The sequence below is a fragment of the Rosa rugosa genome, chromosome 3 (assembly GCF_958449725.1).
Source record: "Rosa rugosa chromosome 3, drRosRugo1.1, whole genome shotgun sequence".
In the NCBI taxonomy this organism is placed as follows: Eukaryota; Viridiplantae; Streptophyta; class Magnoliopsida; order Rosales; family Rosaceae; genus Rosa; species Rosa rugosa.
Genome location: NC_084822.1, coordinates 52,007,231 through 52,031,898, shown reverse-complemented (window position 1 = coordinate 52,031,898; position 24,668 = coordinate 52,007,231). Strand labels below are relative to the sequence as shown.

The 24,668-nt window shown below is 36.5% G+C and overlaps 1 protein-coding gene and 2 long non-coding RNA genes across 11 annotated transcripts; all 3 read right to left on the bottom strand.

Annotated features, from left to right (window-relative positions):
* Nucleotides 1-4,065: 4,065 nt before the first annotated feature.
* On the bottom strand, nucleotides 4,066-6,997 carry LOC133741021 (uncharacterized). 9 transcript variants are annotated; one of them, XR_009861554.1, is made up of 7 exons: nucleotides 6,639-6,991; nucleotides 5,720-5,774; nucleotides 5,541-5,577; nucleotides 5,167-5,215; nucleotides 4,993-5,056; nucleotides 4,411-4,527; nucleotides 4,066-4,242 (listed from the first exon to the last, which is right to left on the bottom strand). XR_009861554.1 is itself a non-coding variant. In XM_062168951.1 (7 exons), exons 3-7 carry the CDS (start codon nucleotides 5,745-5,747, stop codon nucleotides 4,095-4,097), a joined length of 375 nt encoding a protein of 124 aa, XP_062024935.1. In that variant the 5' UTR covers nucleotides 5,748-5,774; nucleotides 6,639-6,727; nucleotides 6,798-6,997; the 3' UTR covers nucleotides 4,066-4,094. The 9 variants fall into 9 exon arrangements, 3 of the variants coding, with proteins under 3 accessions (XP_062024935.1, XP_062024936.1, XP_062024934.1); XR_009861555.1 differs by having other exon boundaries at nucleotides 5,171-5,215; XM_062168951.1 differs by lacking the exon at nucleotides 4,993-5,056 and having other exon boundaries at nucleotides 5,171-5,215; nucleotides 6,639-6,727; nucleotides 6,798-6,997.
* Nucleotides 6,998-16,447: 9,450 nt separating this feature from the next.
* On the bottom strand, nucleotides 16,448-17,878 carry LOC133740867 (uncharacterized). The gene is made up of 4 exons (XR_009861479.1): nucleotides 17,273-17,878; nucleotides 17,084-17,198; nucleotides 16,872-16,981; nucleotides 16,448-16,536 (listed from the first exon to the last, which is right to left on the bottom strand). It is a non-coding gene; the product is annotated as an uncharacterized LOC133740867 (long non-coding RNA).
* Nucleotides 17,879-18,083: 205 nt separating this feature from the next.
* Nucleotides 18,084-18,905, bottom strand: LOC133737012 (uncharacterized). The gene is made up of 3 exons (XR_009859792.1): nucleotides 18,820-18,905; nucleotides 18,518-18,582; nucleotides 18,084-18,145 (listed from the first exon to the last, which is right to left on the bottom strand). It is a non-coding gene; the product is annotated as an uncharacterized LOC133737012 (long non-coding RNA).
* Nucleotides 18,906-24,668: the final 5,763 nt, after the last annotated feature.

Here is a 24,668-nt window from a genome sequence, read left to right as displayed (position 1 = left end):
ATTGTTGTTTGATTTGATGAGGGTGTGCTTATTCATTCAGAAATGTTATTTATGTTTCTTTTGAATATGAAATTTGTGATCAAGTATAAATATTAAGTTGTGTAACTCATTATTGAGCTAGAAACTTTTTTTTTGGTGTATATATATTGTCATTTAACTTTTATTTTTATCTTATTATTTTGTAATGTTTTTAACGAAAAAAATATCAAGGAGAGAAGATAACTCCTACAAAATTGATAAAAGTTGATGAGGTATTTCTCAATGTGGGCTACATGCCTAAACACAAGAACATTTATGTCTCAGATTTTGGGTGCCTCATAATCGCTATCGGTTACAATTAAATAAAAGACTCTCACAAGCTCATATAAAAGAGTTGCTCGATGTTTTGCTATTCTGACATACTGGCTTTTGGGTGAACTCCAACCTGTTTTGGTTTCGGGTTTTGCTTGAGATTCAGTGTTAGGGGATCATGGATGGTCAGAGAAGCTTCGTCGGCGGCATTTGGGATCGGAATGACGTGGTCATGGTGGCGCCGCAGCGGCATCGTTGTGGTCAGGATCGTGGCTGTCGCCACTGTGCACAGAGATGGAGACTTGGGCCAGTTTGTGGGCCATTTTGCTAGGGTTTTGAGTGGGACTCTCCTTTGGGCTGCTACCAATTGGGCCTCAATGAACTTGGGTTTGGGCCCTTTTTTTAGTTTAGTCTTTTAATTACAATAATTCCCTACTTTGTTAAGGAGCTATGCTTCTAGTTTTTTAGTGAGCGTTATCGAGTCTAGTTTACTCTGCCTATTTACTATGTAGTAGTTAATAATCTATATGCTTCCTTAATTTATGAGCATGGAACCGTTAAATGATTGGATCTAGTCTATATATGTATCACTGTGCTACTACCACAAAGTCTTTCTCTACCCTATGACGATAGAAATGGCCATTTCTGACTTGAGTTATCAATATATCGACATGATATTCATTCAAAAAAACATACTGTTATATTTCTATGTATCTTAAATCTCGATCAATTACTCTACACTAATTACAAAGATATAAAAAGAAAATATGGACTCAAATCAAAATTCGACCAGAGGCATGAACTATAAATTATAGTGTTTAATCATGAGAATAAATAAACAGTTTTGTATTAGTGTGACGGAAATTTATTTAGATTGCGGGTTGATAAGTAATCCCACTCGGGTCATAGCTCGGGCTATGTCATGAGCCACCCTATAAAATCCTAACCCTTCATTTGATTCGGGTCTGTTGAAACTTGAAAACCCCTGAAAACTTGAACAGCGCAGACACTCGGTAATTCTCACTCAAACCAAATGGCGGCGGCGATTTCTTCCTCTCATCTTTTACTCCGATCAAACAGAGCCTCTCCCTCCTCCTTCTCCGGCCAGAGCCTCCGACGATCGCCTCCATTTTTGGGCAAGTTCGCCAGCATTTCTGTCTCTTCTCCGGCCTCGTTCTGACGAATCTCGTGCCAGGCCTCCTCTACTGCCTCTTCGCCTTCAACCTTGGCAACTGGAACAAGTCGAGTCTCGCCTCTGATTCTTAATTTGATTTCTTACTTGCATAAATAAGATATGAATGTTTAGTATAAGGTTTATGCACAGTTTTTTACGATACAAAATTGCGATGGTGAAGTGCTTGGATTAGGTAATGGACATGAATTACTCAATGATAATTAAATCGAGGGGTTTTTGAATAATGTAGGTGCTGTTCTTGGATAATTTCGACGAGTATCTTGTTGGAGAGGACAGATCCCACATTGGAAAAGTGACAAATAAAATATAACTTATAAGTGGGTGGCTCTTACCCAATTGTACCGAGGCCTTTTGTGATTAAAACCCAACACCTAACGGGTGGTTAAGTTGGGACAGTATCGGTACAATGGTGGACCACGGGCCACGCTTGTCGATGTTTAACATGGTATCAGAGCGGGTCCTTCTCCAATTGCGTCTCCACGTAGGCATGTATCATGAGCCCAAATTGGGGTTCCTTGTATTGCCATCGAAAATATTCCGATTGGATTATTACGAAGTGTCCAATGTGGGCCTTAGATTGTATTGACCAAGTCTCCGATATGAGACTTGTGTCCCAATTTCCAATGTGGGAATTGAATTAATTAATTTCACGTGCAGACCTAGAGTTAGGTTGCACGTGAGGGGGCGTGTTGGAGAGGAAAGATCCCATATTGGAAGTTGACAAATAAAATATAACTTATAAGTGGGTGACTCTTACCCAATTGTACCGAGGCATTTTGTGATTAAAACCCAACACCTAACGGGTGGTTAAGTTGGGACAGTATCGGTACAATGGTGGACCACGGGCCACGCTTGTCGCTGTTTAACATATCTGTCATGTTAGTTGGAAGATTTGCTTGTTTAGAAAATTAGGGTTTTTTTAGTGAAAATTTGAGTGTAAGTGATAGTGATAGGTAAAACAAATGGGTGGCTGGGGTAGGATTTTGCCAATATCATGTGTAAGTGATAGTTTGTACTCATGCGATTACTATTATTTTATACCAAGTAAGTCAACTGTGTTAAACAAAATTGTATTTTTGCCATGTATAGATTCAGATTAAACTCATTTTAGAAATCTCTGAGCTCTTTCGGACTCTCTGTCTTAGATGAGTGGTGAATTGGTGCCAGATATTACTTGAAAAGATGTTGTAGCACATTATCTGTTTGAACATGTGTAATTATAGATCCAATCCATATACATTCATGAACCTCTTCGTGAAGAGCAATAGTCTCTGAATTGTTCGAAGATATAGCGACTAGGGTCTATTCTGTAGACTTCCAAGATATCACGGTCTTACCCATGGTGAACACATAACCAATTTGGGAAGACTTTTGTGTGGGTCAGAGAGATACCCAACATCAACAAAACCTTCCAAAACACATGTTGTTTTGGGATGGGGATAGTGGACGCAGGCCAGTGTTGGCGGCGTTTCTGGTGTGTGATGGGTCTAAATCCATCGTCTCTCTGTAGAGATAGAACAAGCCCATATCAATTATACATCTCAAGTATCGAAAGATATCTTTTACACCAATCCAATGGCATCGCGTTGGCGCAAAGCTATATCTAGCTTACAAGTTCATGGAAAATGAGATCTTTGGTCTTGTGCATTGAGCTAAGTACAATCATGCGCCTATTGTACTTATGTAGGGCACTTCCGCCTCTAGCACATCTTCATCATCATCCTTCGGACGAAGAGGATTCTTTTCAGGACCAAGACTACGGACGATCATGGGGGTGCTTGAAGGCTTGACCTTGTCAAAATGCCTAAACATCTATCAACACGATGCTCAAGTTCCAAACCGAGACATAATCGTGTTCTCCCAAAATCCTTCATCTCAAACTCGGATTTCAAGTGTTCAACGGTTTTCCTTAACTCTTTAAGGGCTTCCAATGAAGATCATGTCGAACATGAACCGCGATAGAATCCGAAACTTGTTATGGAAACGCGTGGGCATATCCCTTCCCAATCAAGTAGTCACTTTAGTGAGCGTTTCAAGATACGTAGTGACCACATTTGTAAGCTGCATGTTCAGTTATTCGGAAACTACCAAACTGACAGGGTAGTGGAGTGCAATGACATCCATTACGATATGTCTCATCGCACTACTAGAATTTTGGCCTTTGACATCGGCAAAAAACCGATGTTAAAAAAAAAATCGTCCGATGTCTTAGTGGGAGATGTTAAAGATCATGAAAACCCAGACATCGGTTTTTAGCCGATGTTAAAAATAACTCTAGACATCAGTTTCTTATAACGTCTCGATGTATAAAATGACTCCAGACATCGGTTGGTTTATAAAAAACTGATTTCGTTTCCTCTTGTGACATCGTTTTACAAAAGAAATTGATTTATATATCAATATTAGACATCTGTTCTATAGATAGAACTGATGTTCTTAGTCATTTATGACATCAGTTTGTTATATTAAGTTGTTTAGTTTTTGTTCTTTGTGCTTCAATTTCTAATTTAAAAGTGGTTTGCTTCTTATGTGCATAAATCAGTTTCTTCACTAGAAAATTATCACAATAAGAATATAAGTGGTAACCAAAAGAAAATTCTCATTAATACTATTTCTGATAAAAAGAGTACAAAGAGTAGGGAGAAGGGGACATATGGCCTATACTTCTCCATATACAAAACAAAAGTAGCAGTTTGTTATAAGATAAAAATACTTGTAACTTGAATTTCCAGTCCTTGGTGTAGCTGCGAATGAACCTAGCAAAAACATGTGCCAATGAATTGAGAACTAGTTTCACAGATATCCACTTAAATTGCAACTTCAAATCACAAAAAGTAATTAAAGTAGAGGGCAATGACTTAACAGTATCATTGATCTATAGCTAAAATATATAGTACATGGGTGACATAGGCCAAAGTGTACACCTGCATTGTTTGAGTGTGAATACATAGGCTACGTAAAAGCCTAATCTTAGTGGCTTTGAATGATAATATTTGAAGTTCTGCATTACCATCCATGGAAACCATGGAATTATATCTTTCCTGCAGACAAAATCTAACTGTTAGTCATGAATAGCATAAATAATAATTATGATGATGGTTACTAATGATTGGTGAAGTATTAGTAAACTGAGAGTTTTATCTGATAAGAAACATAAACCATTATTTAAGGAAGAAAATAGTAGAAAGCAAGATGGAGACGAAGGCCTCCAAGAACAACAGAAACCATCTCCAGCAACAGCCTCTCATAATTCCTTACCACTCTAGATCACTTATCATATCAAATTTCGTACTTACAGGAAGCTGATCACTAAAATAGTACACAAAGAATATTGAATTCAGAGTAAAGTTCCACAAGTTAAATGGGATTGATATCACATGGCAATACTCAAGCAAGTCTTGTTTTCAACTTTAGGAGTTTCCAATGGCAAAGAAAAATTGACAACTTCCCAAAAGAAAAAGAAAAACATGTTGTGGAAGAAATTGCTCATAACTTTCATTTCACACCTTAGGAGATCCAAATAAACAGGTTCGGTCAAGTTTGCACAGTCAAGCCCGAGCTTTTTAAATGCTGACAGTATCAAGAAGATAATAGCGTGGGATAAACACATAATTGCATACATCATACATATATACTGAAACCTTCCATGAAATTTTCACATAATTACTGCATCTGCGCACCTACATTGAAGGTTGGAGGTTACCCAAATGATACGCATCCATAAGAACCCTGAAAGAAACAAATTTCATCAAGAAAAAGTCTTCGCGCAGCACCAACATCAAATTAATAAGCATGATAATGTTAGAATCTAAACAAGAATACAGAACAGAATCCTAATGCAAGTTGCATATCAGCTTAAGTCTTTAGGCCAATCATTAAACTTTTAGGACAAGAAGTAGGTGAACTGGAAGCAGTGAAGCGATGAAAGTGGAGACATTTTCCGGGAAAGGTTGAATTTTTTAGGAAAGCTGGGGAAAATGGAGAGGGCAAGTTGAGATGGTTCTTGGGTAAAGCATAGAGGTACTCATAATCAAACGATGGTACTCATAATCACCTTTGCATCAGTTCTGCATACATGCCAGTTGCAGCATCTGCAAGTTTGTAAAAGACATTTCATCAAAATTATTTAGCAAAAGTAATCAACGATAGAATGTTGAGGCTAGGAAAGGGGGACTTATTATAAGAAATCAATATTAGAATAAAACTAATTTTCATAGATTTTAAGGTACTCACACTGAGATGCAATTTTTCTAGTTGTCATCTTCAAGTCTCGTCTAACTACAAGAACCTGTCATGAACAAATTGAACAAATCACATTAAGTAGCAAGTAAAACTACCAAATGTCAGAAACACACAACTGCCCAGAAAAGTAGAAACTAAGCTGCTTGGAGTACTAACCAAAATCTTGACTCTCTATATGTGCACCCATAAAACATACAGAACACAGTCATTTTTGTTTGATAAAACTATCATAGAGATATCAGAAGACCATATTGTAATCCCATAACTTATGGTATTTCCCACTTAGGATACAATTAAACAACAATCAATCTATAACATAAAGATAATTCAAAGCAATTAGTCTATAGGTTAAAAACAATTAAACATATAGACAATTCAAAGCAATACAATAAACTAGTTTCTAACTTTCTGTATAAGAGAATAGTTTAACAAATGACAACAATTTAAAGTAACAATCAGTCTCATTCATAACAAACCATCAATGATAACAATGCTTACATGCAAACAAACTTCCCATCAAACCAAACGTAATTGATTACCTGACCTGCCTAACCAAATTTTATAACTTTTCCCAACTTTCCCAATTGATACACCTCTACAAACTCCAAACCCACATCAAATTAAAACAAGGCATCAAACTGGAAGCTGCCTAACCAAAACAAAATTGCATTCAAATTAAAACAAACCCATAAACAATTCCATACTACACATCTATTCAAGTTCAACTGGAAGCTGCTGTCAAACAACAAGGGTTAAATCGAGAAGGTCAGTTCAATCCAAGTTCAAATTTTAATTGAAGATGTAGAGAAGTACTGACGAATTTGCAATCAAGCCCTAAAATTAACAATCACAAGCAGTACGGGCAAATGAAATTAAACCCTAGAAAAGAAATTAGGGGAATTTGACTCACGGGGCAGAAGAAACACCGGCGACGGCAAGTCTCCCTTTTTGGTCATTCTCTTTGGATTTGACCAACCACCAATCGTAGAAAGTTACCTTCTGAAATTGAAAGCAAGTAAAGCAAATCAGATCGATTATGTAAAGATGAAAAAGACGTGAAATATAGTACTTCGGTTGGCTTGAAATCAGATCTGTCGCTGAGGGTTTGAGTAGAGGAAGGAGGAGAAACCATGGAAGTGAGGCCGGCGAGCCAATGAAGAAGAGAGAGACATGGATTGGAAAAGGAAGATGGACGAGAAGGAGGAGGAGGGGGGAGCTATCTAGTTTTTATTTAGGTAAAAGTGGGAAAACTGATTAAGTGTAAATTTGTTCCCCCGTGTACGAAAATTTTTAACATAGGCTTTCCGTGTTTTTTGAAATTTTGAAATCAAAGTATAAACATCAGTGAACAGTAATAAACGATGTTAATTGTATAAATATAAATCGGATTTTGAGAAATCGATGTTAATGAACTTTTTTTACATCGCGTGAATTCCTCACTGATGTAATTGTCGTGATGTCTAAGAGCAAAATTCTAGTAGTGTCGTAGTCGATTCCAGGGTTCTTTGTGAGAAGCCTTGCGCCATAAGGCGAGATTGCCATCTCTTTTTCTCATCACGCTTTCTAACAAAGACTCATTAGTCAATAGGTTTTACGTCTGGAGGTGTTGGCATCACTGGCTCAAAAACTTTCATCTTCGTTAGAGAATTCAACTTAACCTGGATCGCATCTTTCCATTTAGGCCAAATTTCTCTACGTTGGCATTCATTCATCAACGGAGTGTGGTTTGATATCATCAGACTCAACAAACTCATGGGCAACGAAATCATCAATTATGATGGAGTTTCTATCCCACGTCTCATGTACACTAGTGTAATTTTCATAGAGCTCTATATTCTCAGGAATAGGTTCTGATGTTGAGGCGTCCCCCAACGATAACCATAATCCGGAAGATACTCATGACACAGATTTTGATGATCAAATGATTGAGTTGTGCCAAAGTATCATTCGAACCCACGAGCCTCCCACGCATCCTAGCTGGGGCCATGGCCTATAACGCTAGAGTGTCACTCTCTTTGGCGTTGGCGCCATGCCTACCTCCGTGTAGGGTGGCGCTATGTCCTCTCGTAGGGACGTACTTCCTTGCAGGCATATTTGCAGCAGGTGTGTGATCTCGTCGCTTTAGTAAGGATCGAGATGAGACATAGTGGGGACAGACCACGGCAATTCCTGTCATTCCTGCTGAACATTCGTGTTCTTATCTCCCCCTAACGACGGGAAGACTGTCTCATCAAAGTGACATCCGCAAATCTAGAGGTAAGGAGATCGCTTTGCAAGGACATTAAGTGGCAGACGATTGTTGGAGTCTCAAATCCAACGTAGTTGCCCATTCGTCAGTAAGGACCCATCATAGAGTGTTGTGGCGGCGCAATTGGCACATAAATAGCACACTCAAATATGCTTAAGTACGGTACTTGCACCCAGTCACTAGCTGTAACGCAGAGGTAGATTGAGTGGCAGTGGGTCGTAGACGAATTAGCATAGCTGCATGCCATATTGCATCACCCCAAGCGGATATAAGGAGATTGGTGTGTATTACCAATGTCCTGACTACCATCGTAGTCGTTTCCGCGAAACTATCTGGGTGTGTTCATGGGAATATGATGTCCAACATCAGTCTCAATGCAATAACCATCGAAAGTCTTTGATGTAAACTCTCTAGCATCGTCAAGTCCAATTGACGGAATAGGATGATCCGTGGAGTGAGCCCGTTGTCATATGATATGTGCTAGGAGTGTAGCATAAGCAGCATTTACAAGTGGACAATGGCACAACACGTGACCAGCGTATTTGCGTGTCAACCAACATTATGAGATATTTAAACGTCCGCAAGTTGGTTGAATCAGTCCATAGAATCCCCATGGATTCTATGTAAGAACAGAATGAGTATTTTCATATCCTTTTCATAGGACTGTCTCAGTCCTAATTTCCCTAAGGAACAGGCTTTATAAAGCGAGCGAGAGGCTTTAAAAGCAACCAATGAGGATTTTGGTTGGGCCTGAGCGTCTGAAACACTATTTGAAGCAAAGTTGGTGATTGCAGCATCACCTAGCCATGGAGTCATGGATAGGGACTGTGCCAGCCCTAGGCTAGTGGTGGACTGCGGCGGTGCCCTAGGCAGCAGTGTCGGTCACACTTAGTCCAGGAATCAACTTTTGATTCATGCTTCGTTTCGCTCGAGAGAAAGGATGTCCATGTGAAGTCTTTAGTAGACGGATCATCATATCATGACTAGGATGACCTATCCCGTGACAAAGCCAATATGTGTCTAAATCCAAGAGATCTTCTCTCATAACTTCATTGGATTTAATAGCTCGAATAGTGACACAGAGTCCACTAGAGAGACACATAAACTTCTCTAAGATGAGCCTTTGTTCGCAATCGTTAGAGGTATTGCAAATGAACTCATTTCTGTTCTCTACATGCGTTTTCGCATCGAATCCGTTGGCTATTCATATGTGCGATTTTCCCTAGGAGCGTAGAGAGTTTCTGTGACAATAATCAAGGTGCCATTTGGCAAGGGGAACTTGGGCTATTCCATGTCCTTGAATTAATATTGATGGCCCAGCCATCGTAGTCACAAAGTAATATGCTCAGAATCAAAATGGAGTCATAATGAAAAGAACTCGAAATTTTATTCATAAGCCAACGGAGTTACATCATTGTCTCTTTGACCAAAAAAAATCTAATCCAAAATGGTAGCTAATGCAAAACAATTGTAGTCGTCTAACTTCTTTCAGTAATTCCAAAATAAATATGACCAGGTGAGTAGAGAGATGTCGGTGGAGCAAAGCTCGCTTAAGTACCACTTATCTCAAAACCTTCCTAGACATCATACTCATTTTGGATGAGCCTATGTGAAGAAAAACTAGACCAATGATATTTACTACAAAGTATATGGCAATTGTCTATTACATCTCTTGGAAAAATAAAGATTTAAACAAAATTGGCGATCTATTGATCCCAGCCAAATTTGTAGTCTTCAACCCTTCACTCTAGATCATCTTCTTGATCTTCTTGTTCCACATAGTGAGCTTCTCTTGCTTCACAATATGCTTTGTAGGCGGTGACAATTTCTTCACGAGCTCTACAAATGTGTGCCCAATGATTAGACACTCCACATCGAGAACATACATCTCTTTGCTCAAACTCCATTGATTGAGGCGCTTTGAAAGCGTCATTTAGATGGCTCTTAGTGTTGGTGGCGCCACCAACATGGCCAGAGGCGTTGCCTCCCTCTCTCTTTCCACGTTGACCTCTTTGGTTCCGTGTTCACCTATTTTGGCGGTTACCTTCTCAATTAGAGCGATTATATGGACCAGAACGTCCAGAAGTATCCCTAAGATTAGGGTTTCGCTCTTGGCGCCCTCTCTTAGGGGCGCGACTATAATTGGATTCCGGAATATGCTCTGTTTCCATGGATCTCGAATTATAGTTCTTCACAAGAATGTTGTCATGCTTTTCAGCGACATTCATAGCTCCAATGAGCTCATGAAACCTTGTGATCCGTCCTGCAGTAATATCGATTCGATAGTTCTTAGCAACCATCAATGCAGAGACGGGGAAGGTAGAGAGAGTCTTCTCAATCAACATCGCATTTGTGATCTCTTTACCACAGAATTCCATTAAGGATTTGATGCGAAATGCTTCCGAGTTGTAGTCAAGAACTGACTTGAAATCACAGAAGCGGAGGTTATACCATCTCACTTCTAGGTCAGGAAGCAGGGAGTCACGAACATTACCAAATCTTTCTTCGAGTGAGACCCACAGCCTTCTGGGGTCTTCTTCATTCATACACTCGTATTGGAGCGAATCATCCATATGACGAGTCATTATGATGATGGCTTTCACCTTATTTGCCTCTAAGGATGCTCTATTTGCTTCCAAAGCTTGAGTTTGCTCAACAGTTAGCACGTCCTGGCTAGGCACGAGAATCGTTTCTAGGATTCCATCGGCCTTGAGATGCTGGCGGACATCACGAACCCACCTGTGATATCCAGAGCCAGTTGTTCCCAATGGAGCAAAGTCCAATTTCATAAATCTCATAATGTATAAATCTCATATATAAATCTTATAATGTATATATAAATTAATTTTTGAGAGTAAAAGAGAACATACCATCACTATTTTCTTTCTCTACAATAACTCAAGAACTCAATAAATATTACTACAAATAACTCTATTAAAACTAATAATGAGAAAAATTAATACTTATCACCAAAACTTGGAATAGCATCATTTTAGATATGAAAGAAATGATAAATAATCATTAATAATAATCTGTAACTGCAACAATATATAGACTTCTAGAAACAAAAAGTCATTTGTAACTGACCTAACAACATATAAAGAGCCGCAATAGACTTTAAGGTCAATCACATTCATAACATAATTGTTAACATATTTAATTGTATGCAATCAATTATTATATGTATGTAAATACAATAGAATAACTCATAAAACCAGTAATCAAAATGTACATACCTCGAGTAGCAACATTTTATATATTATAGGAAATATTAGTTTCATATAACGGTAAACTAGTCATAAATCAAGAATAGCCAACCTGATATCATGGCAGAATAATTTTCATTGAAAGCAAATTTAATTTGTAAAGATGATTTGATAGAAAATAGGCTTATGTATATAAATCAATTAACTGTAACATGCATATGTATGTACCTGCTTGCTGGCTACTAGCACTTATATAATTTAATCACGATTTTATAATTTGCATATGTATGGAATAACTCATATGCATTAATTGAATATGAATTTATATGCCAAATGATATAATTGTAACTACAAAATGTTAAGTAATCAATGTGCATGATTGAGAAGGAGTGAGACTAAGAATACGTGACTGAACGATCTCATGAATATAATAAAATATAAATATATATTTCTTACAGAATAGAATCTAGTTATTTCATAGAAGTGACTTAGAATTCCTCTGTTGTGTTGGAGGCAACTTAGGCAAGTGCATGCATATTGCGTAACTAATTCCTCCATCAACTTTAGCCTTTGAGAGATTTTTTCTACCAAGAGTTAGTTGATATTAAATTATTAATTAGTACATGCAAAGCAAAAGCAATTAGCATATTCAAGGCCAATATAACTTAATAATTGGAAGAAAATTATTAAGGTATTCATAAGTTGAGAAATAAAGAAGAAACCAAATATGTGATATTGATTGTGACTCCTCGAACTTCACATTGTCCGTCATTGTCAGAAATTTTGCTCGAATCTTCTCTTAGATTGTTGTAAAAAATATGGGACGGAATTCTTGTAAAAATAAAACACAAAATAATATGGTAATATCTTGGGAAATAAGAATAATGATATAGATGAGAGAATAAAATAAAGTAAGAAAATAATATAATATATAGATTTTTATATAGGAAAACTTATCGAGTCGAGGCGTGCAAGCGCACTGTCCTAAGAGAAGATTCGTCCCCTACTGCACAAGGTTGAATGACGAACTTCCCCCAAGATACAATAACTCTTCGAGCTCCGTCGTGCAGCTAAGAAGCCTCATTGAACCTTTATCACCCGTGCACTCAAAACGGTGTATAAGTAAAGTATGTATATGTATAGTTTGTAAGAATATCTTTAGTAGACGTATTTGGCTAGAGTGGTTGCATTATGGTGGATTATACCGTCATGTATACCCTCATTATCCGACAATCTAAACTCCCACACATGTGCATGTTTCATGCCTCACCATATGCCTTCCAACCATAGCCACGTACCCTTATATAGGGCACACTTACCATACCATCAATAGCCTCATTAATCATATAACGGTCAAATAATAATCAAATATTTAAAACATAAAACCGTTAAAACCGTAAATAGAGAAATAAACACAAAATGAAAATAACCCCCAAAATAAATAAATAAATAAATAAAATATATATTAATTTTAAATCATAAAATTTCCAACATGACATCAATGAGTAGGGCAAGTATACTAGAAATTTCTCTAGGACAAGTTCTTCTTATGTTTCTGTTTCAATTCGGAAGAAAGAAGTGTTGCTATATACTGCATAATTTCATTCCGTGACACACAGTTTCAGAAACAGAGTCTATAAATTAATTTAAAGAATTGCATATACGGTGTTGAGCTGTACTGCATTTCAGTTGAATGCAAAACAAACACAATTCTGCTCCTATCAAATTAAGACATACTACTCATTTCTTCATGCTATTCATATATATGCATGATATTAGCTCAATACTTAGGTAAAGATCATATGCGTCCTATTGTCTCCAGATCTTTTGAAGCTGCTGGTGCTTTTGACAACTTTGTAGAGAGTGATTATGGGGAAGTTGATTGTATCCATCCACTCTGGGAACCAGCTCTACTTTACAGTCCTACACATGGTTGATCTTTTATTCTATGTCTGGAAGATATCAAGTAACATAAAACACTTCCTAATTACAATTGTTCTAGGGGACTGAAAAATGCTCTATAAAAAAAGACTAATTTTTAGATTTTTATTCCAAGCCTTACACTGGTGATATCAAGTCCAGTGACCGTCAAAAGAAATTGGCCTAAACAATATTGACAATATACAAACATCTTCTCCACCTCAAGCAACACTTCTTTTTCATTTCATTCATAATAACGAACCCCGCAGCAATGCGCGGGCAATCTTGTTAGTATACTCCTATATATACTCCTTGCCCTCTGTTCATACTTTATATCGACCTACAGCAGCGCCGCACTCACCATTTTCAAAGGGGGAGGGATGCTGCCCTCTCCTCTCCACCCTTCCATTTTTCTTATTTCTTTACTTTTCTTTTGGGCATTTAGAGGATTTACTCACCCAAAAACTTCAAGGATTCATCAAAGGTTTCTCCTCTACAAGATTCAAGATTTAGGTATTTTTTAGAGTTGTAATTCAAGGGAAGTCATATTAGCTTCCTAGCTAATTGTGGCTACCTTTTTCTTCTCCTACACTGCTTCTATACTCTTTTCCCTTTGATTTTTGTATCTTTGATGTTTATAATTATGGGTTATGAGTAATTTTCTTGTTGGGGTTTAGGAGTGTGTGCCCTAACCCAAATTTTGTGCAAAAGATGTTTAATTTAATGTAATGATGCATTTTTCATATGATGGATGCTTATATCTATTTTTGTTAGGGTTAAAATGCATGTCTAGGAGCCTAGTCAACTCTAGGGTGTGTATTTTGAGCATGTCTAGGACAGAATTAGAGGCTTGACCCCCTCTAATTCCTAAGCTATAAACCTTCAATTTTGTATTCGAGGGGTTATAAACATGGTGATTTACACCCGTTGCGTGATTGCTCGGACGGGTCGCTTAGTAGTCTAATTCCTCGATCTCTAGGCCTCTTGATGTGAATTAGGGACCCATGAACCGGCTCTAATTTATGTCAAGTGAGTTCCTACGACCATTAAACCGGAGTAGGAATACCATGAAATGGAATTTCGGTCCTTGAGCCTTGAACCGCCTTGGATACGACTACCGCCAAAGTAGGAGATTTGCATCTACATTATATTAGCTTCTGACACATAGAATTTGAGTGAAAGAACCTCCCTAACACCCGACATTCCCATTTATTTGGTTACATTTTTATTTTTATTGCTTTACATTTCATTACTTTTTGTTAAGTTAGAATCAACCCCCAAACATTAAACTCTTCCACTCATTTGTGCATATCCACCACTAGGCTCTTAGTTTTTATTAGGCTTTGGTGAAAATTAAAGCCAAGCATTACTAAGGCTTGGTGCCTTAGAGTAGAATTTTTGTTGATTTTGTTCTTCTTTTGCATGCTAAATGTCTTTAGTTCCGACTATCCAAGGATTGTAGGTTAGCCACTAATCCCCGTGGTACGATAATTTTGGGTTTAATACTTCCCTATCTTGACACGATTCGTACGCTTGCGAGAGTATATGAGTCAAGTCACTTCCTTCTCAGGTTTTGGTCTTAGATTGCCACTACAAAAAAAAATTGCAATAGCCACGGCGCCTTGCCGTAGCGAAAAGCTATTTTGCCGTAGCAAAAAAGCATTTGCGACGGCAAAGCTTCCGACGCCGTTGGTGGCGTCGCCAATATCTTTTGCCACGGCATTTTGCCGTAGCAGACCACTTTTGCAACGGCAAAATTTTTGCGACACTTACTCTGCAACGGTTTTATGCTACCCCTAATGCCGTCGCCATTACAAAATATACTACGGCAAATTGCCGTCGCAGCATAATTAATATTAAGATAATTATATTACTTCCCGCCAAAATTTGTTTCCTACTAAATTTTTTTCCCGCCAATTTTTTTTTGGCTGCCAAACTAATTTGCTTCCCGCCAATTTTTCAATAGGAAATTTTACTACGGTCTCGTTGCCGTAGCTTCGGTGTGGTGTTATATAGAAATATATTCTTGGCTACGGCAATTCACTGATGTTAGTAGCCAACCAATATTTTTTTTTTAATAAAACCTGTATTTTTGCAATATCCAAAAATGGGATAAAAATATCATGAATACACAACACATATATTGTTCATTAGCTCATCTATTTCATCGCAATGTAATTAAATTGTTGCAGTGTCAGTATAGGTAATTAGAAGAAGTACAAATTAAGTTATACTAGAAATAGCACCCCGCGCGTTGCCGCGAGACTTGAAATTTAGCAGAAACAGAGGTGCAATGAGAAATAAGAGGAATCTCAGAAGTATATGAACCTACAAAGTATAGCAAATTAGCAACTAAGGCCATAGGTAGAGAAACATAGAACTTCATTGCAAAGTATAAGAAAACTTGTTATTGTTTCTTTCTATGCATAAAATTTGTACTTCACAATCGAACTGAAAAACACAAATCTAAGTGATTGTCAACCATTAACCACCACGATAGTCTTCAACTTCCAAAAAGAATTTTCCTTGGACGATTTGATTTCCTACTGTTGACCTGCAAAAGTAGATAACTAACAACACTGTTAACATGATTGAAGAGAAGTATTGTAATACAAATTATTGGCAGGTTAATTTTCTTATGTAAACCTCAGTTTTTAATGTATCCAACAAAGTACAATGTATTATTTGTAGGCCTGACAATAGGATTGAAAAAAAGCAACCCAAGAACTCAAAAAAGTAAATATCAGGATTGAAAAATGCAGGATTATAACCAGATCGAAACTATAAGTATAAGGCTCCAACTGCAGTTTAGTTCTCTGCTCTAAATAGAATTATACTCCTGTAGATAGCCACCGCCAAAAAATGCAGCAAAAACCAGGGCATTCTCATTTATATCACTACAGCTATATCTAAAATTATCCTTAAAGTGCCTATCAGCATGACAATGTGTTGAGCCAAGGGCACTACAGAACCAAACTTCAGTTTCAACATTGGGAATTCAAGAAAGCAATGAATTTGGCTTTGTCAAACATAAATAGACTTTCAATTAAAAAATGAAGAGGGAATAGTTTTTTCACCAGGTTTAATACCCAATTTGTAATGCCTTCTTGAATAAGATTGATTGAGATTAGTGCTCTAAAGTGTAAAACAGTTTTCTTATTAATGAACATACTACATACATATAAAAGATGTTCATGTAAGCATTTAATCTTTTCTATCGCCTTTCAAATTAGCAAAGAGAATAATTTTGTATGTGTTGTGCAGAGCAAAGAAAAGATAACAAATAATTCTATAAGAACTTAATCAACTTATGGCTTTACTGTATTGCAAGATACCTGAAATTTTTTGGCCTGGCCAGTTCTGCATAAATTGATGTGCCACAAAATAAAGAAAATGCTACAAAACTTCCACTCAGCAAAAGGCCATGGCTTTCCCTGCAATGCAACATTTCAATTTAATCAAAAACTGAAAATAAGCTATAGAAGATAACTAACTAAAGGACCATCAAGTGGAAAACAGTTGCTTTACTGTTACAGAGAAGTCTTTCCGTAAGCCCAATGTCTAGGTCAGAGATATGACCACAACATTATTAAACAGCATTCACAACATCATTATATAATTCATTCCTAATAATGAAAATTAACAAACTAACATATGTGGGTCAAAAGTTCATCGCATAACTTTATGAATGGACAACAATTAGCATTAGCACCATCTATTGGTAATGCCCTTGACAATCAATAGAAGGAAACAAAAATCATTAACATACCTTAAGACAATCACGATCCAACAGAGGCTTGAGCAAATCTCTGTACCCAAAATGTTTCTCAAGAAACTCTCTCACCAGAATCGGCTCATAAAAAGCCCTTGCTGAGAAATCTGCAAGAAATTACATTAAACTTGGAGTTGAGACATCCTACTACATGGCCTAGTTTAAAGAGAAGGAAGGAAAAAATTAAGTGAAAAAACTTAGGGACAGACCAAATTGGGTTGGCCTTAGGCTTTGGTAAAAGCCTCTCCAGTATTCCAAGCCATATCCAAGGTCATCTTGGGGACCAAATCAGGGTTTAAGAACAACCTACCAATTACACAGTAACTGTAAAAGGATATCAAGTTAGAACCAACCAATTTGTATAAGTTATTATTTGAAAGGAACCAAAATGTACATACGGCGTCTACAAATTAAATTGGTTGATACAGGCCAGGTTTGTTCGCCAACTTGATGCAGACCTTGAACTCTCTGTCTTTCCTGCAAGATAAGTTTACTGACGATTTAATAAAGCTAGAGCTCTATGATATTATTAAACACTTTTTTGCATAGAATCTAGAAAACATAAACAAAACAACAATTATTAGAAGCAACACAAACCCGATGCTAACAACAGTCAGAAATTACAGTATCATTCACATACTTTAAGAGGAACTTCAGCTCTGAAAGGCTTACTCGCTCTTTGAATGATGAAACAAAAGATAACAAACGACACCACAAAACGTTACAAAGAAAATTGATTCAAACACGTCTTCAAACCAAACTAAAACAAATACATAAATAACTTAAATTTGACTACACAAAGTACCAAACACAGATAAAGGATTAACCCACAATAGCTGCAGTCAAACCGAACCTTGATGCACAAAGCTGCAATTCCAACCATTTATATGCACAATCTAAACCATCCCTTTACTGCAAATACTTTGCAATTTCTATGATAAAAACCAACAAACAATACATGTCACAACATTTGAAAACAAAATTTACATAAATGACAAAAAACCGAATACTAGACAAAAGTTACCTTCTTCTTTTTGTGTCTTTAGATTTCTATCAAGCTATGGATCTTCCATTCCCTGTTCAAGATGCTGATCCCAGAAGCAATCCAAAAAACCAAAACCGATTATTAGCCTTTTTATTGAGGTCTCAACGAAAAACAAGCATAAGTAAACACTCTCAAACAGAACTAGAAAAGAAAAGAAAAATTGAATAATAGTGAACTTAAGTACCTTTCCTATGATTTCACTTCATCATTGGAAGCAATAGCTGATCTATATCAAAATCACATGCCAACACAAAAAAATTAATTAATATTAAGCATTAACATCTAAAATGGACTAACCAACCATCAACAAAAGACTACAAGGACCAAAGTCCCAACTTACAAGTTGCACGAGAAGAAACAAGAAAATTGGGGAAATAAGAAACTAATAATACAAGTTACAACTGTCCTCAAATTGAATGACAAAGATCCTTACTCTATTTAAATTAAAGTCGAACTCCAAATGAGTTGCATAAATGACAATGCATTTACTAATTGCAATTCTAAGAACCTTGTGCTCAAAAACAATATTCATAAAATGATCAATGAAGACCTATAATTTGAATAAGGTGATTGAGACATAATAGGGCTCATTGTGTACCTTTCCACAAAGAAGAAACAAGCCGTCGTGGAGCTGCTATTGGTTCACCAAGCTTGTCTTTCTTCCTATAAGCAGAAAAAATGTTTAGAACCTGTACATATTTCCAGCAAGTTAGCTAGGGCCTAAAATATATTATTAAGAGAAAACCCGGGAAAGTGAACCCGAGTTTCATTTGAAAATTACAAGAGAAACTAATAAGTAGTAACTCGCTACCTTAGAGTGAATTTTCTAATTATACTGCAAAACAATAACAGTGCAGAAAAATGCATGAATAAGACTTCCATCACTCACTGCCTTCTTACCTTGAATTATATTCATTTGATCCCTCTGTTGCCAAGGCTGAACCCATCTCTCCACCATGTACTACTTCTCTTGATTATTTCTGCGACCCTCCATTGAACATATAATAAGTTAAAATTGACCAACTTAAAATTAAAACCACCAAGTATCACAGGGGGAAACATAAAATAAACAAAACATACATACATATTGCCTACTATCTACAAGGGAACTGAAAAGAAACCAGCTTAGCAGAATAGTAGGTATAGGCTTCTCAATTCATTCATATCACCGGCCATGAACTTTTTCTCAACTCAAAACCTTAATCTCCAATTCACTATCTGCAAACTCAACTAAATAATATCTAATATTTCTGAAGCACCATAGGTCTCAATTTATTTATTTTGGCTAGATAAACATCAGTCTCACCAGGGATTGATCCCCAGCACTGATTCTTCTCAAGGAAGAGAGTGTATAATTATGTCTGAAGATTGAAAGCTAGTTCAAAGAAGAAACATATATATAAGAATTGAGCACACACACACATATAACAACAAGAATGATTCAATTCAACTTTCTGCTGCACCTGTTAATTTAGTCATTATTCATTAACAGAATGCACTCAATGCAGTAACATGAATAATTGAAGGAATTTCACTCAATCAAGACTAAATCACACAATCACACATTCACAGTAAACTTAGAAGTAAAAGCATAATTAGTAATTAATTAATTAACAATCAACAGTTAATTCTACTCTTCAAACAGAAGAACAATGCGAAGAACTGAAGAATAATCAACATCAACACCAACACCAATAATCAATGTTTCAACAATCAACACCAATTCATGTATCCAAAATAGATCAGTAGATTCAGTAGTCAGTACCCAACTACCCACTAACCAAAATAATGAAATACAAATTCAAACTTCCAATCGTATCGAAATTTCCGTCGATTTGAATGGAATTTGTAAGAAAATGAATTAAAGGTAGAATCTTTACAATGAAATTAGTTTCCTTTGTACAGAAGATCATCATGGTTTCAAAGGGTATCAAGTAATGACATGGTTTTGGGATTGATTTTAGCAGACTGAAGATTCATTGCGGTTGAAGTTTAGAAATTAGAACTTACCGTTTCGAGGCAGAGGCACGGAGCAGAGGGAGTCTGAGGAAGAGACGCGGTGGAGCTGCGGTGGCTTGGGGGAGGGCGGAGAGCGAAGACCTGCGGTGGAGCTGTGGTGGCTTGGGGGAAGGCGAAGGCCGAAGAGCTGCGGTGGCTTGGGGGAGTACGAAGAGCGAAGAGCTGCGGTGGCTTGGGGGAGGGCGAAGAGCGAAGAGCTGCAGTGGCTTGGGTCTGTTTTGCTGGTTTTGGGGATCGAATGAATCGATCTGTTCTGCGGTGGCTTGGGGGAGGGCGAAGAGCAAAGAGCTGCGGTGGCTGGGTCTGTTTTGCTGGTTTTGGGGATCGAATGAATCGATCTGTTCTGCGGTGGCTTGGGGGAAGGCGACGAGCGAAGAGCTGCGGTGGAGCTGCGATGGCTTGGGGGATGGTGAAGAGCGAAGAGCTGCGGTCGCTTTTGGGTCTGTTTTGCTGGTTTTGGGGATCGAATGAATCGATCTGTTTTGCGATCAAAAGAAAAGAGCTTAAAAAAAAAAAGGCCTAAATCCGCCTAGCCAGAAAGAAAAGAAGAGAGTTTGTGTTTAGGTTTCAGATCTCAGGGGAGTTTGTGTTTAGTTCACAGGGAACTAAAATCTAGACGCGCCTAATTTTCGTCTATTGGTGCCTTGGAGCTAGGTTAAGTTTGTAAATAAAGGCTACGGCAATTGCAGCGAAGCATGTATTAGGAAAAATTTTACTATGGCATTTTTAATGCCGTTGCCATTTAAGCATTTTCATGCTACGGCTCTCCTTTGCCGTCGCAAAATTTTTAATTTTTATGCTACGGCTCCCCTTTGCCGTCGCAAATTTTTTTTTTTTTTGCGACGCCTTGTTTCCCGTAGCAAATCTAGGACCATTAGCTACGGCATTTTTGCGCCGACGCTAACTGGGGTGGCCATTGCAATTATTTTTTGTAGTGTGCCTTTTGGTTGTTTTATATATAATACTTTTGTTTGTTTTGGTATCTGAGTTTGGATTATGGAGACAAACCCTAGATTCGAAGTTCAAACGCATAATTAACAATAGAATAAGCAAATGCAATTGCAAAGCAAAGAATAAAGAAAGAAACAAATTAAGCTTCAAGTTTTCCTTATCTTTATTCCTCTATGAATCTTTGATCCTCATACCACGTTCTCATACTATAACATTCCCGACCATTTTTTTTCCTGAGATTCGTTACACAAAATTTAAACTATAGTCCAGTACTAAATCACCTGGTATGATACGGTGTAGCATGAAATTTATATGTTTAGCGTTCGAGTCTCAACTCCCAGCATTTTGTAGTCAGCAGATTTAAGGGGTATTCAGATTCTTGCGTTTACATTGAGGGATTAATCTGGTTTTGCTAAGTGGATGTGTTACTAATTCACTAACATAACCGAAGTGGCTTACTACCTCACCCCAATAAATAATAATAATAATAATAATAATAATAATTCAGTATTAATTGGTCTAGAGGTATAAGTCTTCTCTTAATAAATTAGAAGTCGTAAGTTCGACTAACGAAAGACTAATTATTTCAATTCTCAATTTACATGATAAAAAAAGTTTTCAAACATTACATGCTAAATCCCAATGAGATAAATCAGATAATCCCCAAATATGTTCTTAATGAAGTCGGAATGGTCGGAATGTGATTAGAGCTAGGCAGGAAGCAGAGTGCCCCCACTCTTCACAGTAGTGCCGTGAGCTTCGTTAACAATGCATGTGAAGCAAAATCCAGAAGGCGGCATTCTGACCTTATATATAAATACAATAGCTAGATTACGGGATCCGGAATCTGAAAAAGGGAACATGGACGTGCGAATGAGAAGAAGATAGAGGTCGGTTTCCTATTTAAGTCAAGTTTGTAGATATTGTGCATGAAAGCTAGCTCCTGAAGTTGCCAACTGAGGTTTTTGAGGACCCATTTTCGATTTTGGATTTGGAGGAGCAACATCATGTTTCCCACAGGTCCAAAAATGTCGACGAATACGAGAGAGATTAATTCAAAGCCACATATTAGATAATGTTCGACTTGAATATCTTCAATGAGATTCATCTAAAATCATGTGTGCGTAGAAATAAAAGCGTGGAAAATGATTTGTGGCCTCAATGAGGCCTAAGATTTGTGGCCTCAATCTTAGGTGTCATGCCATGTCACCTACATACATCACCTATTTGTTAAATCATGCCATGTAATTCTTGAGAAAAATACCATCTTATCCTTCCATAATCTAATGACTCCAAGTTAAAAAATTATTTTGGTTTTTTTTTTCCTTCATTTTTTCTTTTCATTACACTCATGCTTAGATTTAAACAACAATTTTTTTTTCTTCAATCATGAATAAAAAAATTTCATGTAATTTAGTCAATAGATTTGCACATACATTCGATCAATAGATTTGCGTATATGAATTCAACCTTTATTGGGTTTCTGTAAATTTTAAAAATATAATGTGAAATACTTATGATTATATATATTCTTTTGTTCATTTTTTCTATTTATCTAGGGTTTAAACGCTATATTTGAATTAATTATTTTTTGTTTGTTTTTTCTCTTATATTTAGGTTGCGGATGATAATTAATGACTACTACTAACATGAAATTTTTTTCTTACCTCTTAATTTAGAAACACGTATTTTCCAAATTCAATTTATTAGTGCTATTTTTTTGGGTGAAATTAATCAATATTTGGAAAGAAAAGTTAATGCCTATTTTTTGACACCTAATTCAATATATTAATGGTATTTGGAAAGAAAAATTATAGGAAAGTATTTAATTAAATGTAGAAAAGTATTGGTCTTTGTAGACATATCTCTTAAATTAATACATAATTAATAGCTGGTTTTTTTCGTCACTTAATTAAATTCATTTATGTAATTGGTTCACCCCCTAACACCTTAAAGGAAATATAAAAGGGTAAAGTTGGTGTTGTAATAGTATGATGTGGCAAGATATATTATGTGGAATTGAAAATAAAATTTGTATTTGCTTACATGGCATGACACACAGGATTTGAGGCCATAAATCTTAAGCCTCATTGAGGCCCTATATCATTGCCCTTTTCATTATAAGATTGATGCATTGTCTGAATTAATCACTTTGTAAAGGAGAAGTGAATCTAACAGCTGAGAATAAATGCACAGTTTTATGTAATTATAATTTATGTTTTTGAAATTAATACATGTGGCTGAGATTTATTTATCCCTTAGAGTGTGTTTGGATGAGGGAAAATATGATGGAATTTAATTGAAAGTGAGAATTTCATAATTCCTACAAGCTAATTCCCTCGTTTGACATTATCAAACTGGAAATTTTAAATTTCTCTGTGGAAAAAAACGAAGGAATTCATCATTTAAATTCCCCACTTCAATTTCCACCAAAATAGGTGTCATTTACGAATTCCCTTGCAGTATTCAATTTTCATTTCCAAAACAAGGTTTTTTTCTATTTTATTTTTTTATTTGTTTTAAACTTTCTTAATTTATTACACATTTCAAATCCTAAATGGATACAACCAAACAACAGAAATTGCAATTAATGGAATTTTAGATTGATGGAGTTAAAGATTCCATCATTTATAAATTCCTATGGATTTCATAATTTTCTCATCCAAACGCACCGTTATAGCCTCTTAAAATTGTTCCTTAAATGAGCATCACTATCAGTTTCAGTTTACTTTTTTTTTTTTTTCAATGACAGATTTATGAAATTCATGTCAAGACCTCTATCGACTTCGTATTAGATTTCGATTATCTTTCTTCTCTCTAATTTTGTTCATTGTTTACTACAATTTTTTCATATTACCAGTTGCAACCCTGGACAATCGCCTATGTAACCATACCCTAAAGTCCTAGACCCAAAACTCAACAGATACTTGGCTCACCTTTGCTTTTTAGCATGTTACGAACAGTATTTGGGCCATCCCGTCCTCTGGGCCGAATCTTTTGCATTCTCTAGACTAGATCCTCTCTACATAATGAATTCACAGTGTAATTATCTTCTGGATCTACACACAAATCCAACACTTGCATTTCAAATAATAGGCATAGGCAAATCCCATCATTTGCTTCTGGAAGTTTGTGACCAAAAAGCCCAACTCTAATGAATATGTTTGCAACTTTGCAATAGAACTTTCCCTTTAGGGAATAGTATTATGTAGTCATCATTCTTTCTCCCTAAAACTGGTTGTTGAGATGACTAAAATTCTTGACTTTTAAGTGGTAGGTGGTATTGCATGGATTAGGTAATGGATTAATGGGTTGCAGCTCACAAAATTAGAGAGAAGAAAGAAATCGAAACCTAATACGAAGTCAATGGTGGTCTTGACACGAATTCATAAGTCTGTTGTTTAAAAAAAAAAAAAAAAAAAACTGAAACTGGTCCTAAATCCTAAGCGTGTTAGGAACAATATTTTGGCTAATGATATTATCACAGTCTCTCAAAAACTGTCTCATAGGTGAGTAGCTCTGCTGCCGAAATCGAAATATCTGATTAAGTTGGTAAATCAATTTTTACGTTATAAAAGTGGTATCGCAAAACAATCAAAGTAATTCTATATAAATCTGGAATCACACAGTATGATTCCACATAACTAGTTGTGTGGATGTTATGAAGGTCACATACCTATATCACTGCTTTAAAGCTAACCGATTGTTACAAAGGTTTCAACTTGTAAGTACGATGAGATTAATTTGGGGTGGCTATCAAGTATCAACCACCACGCACG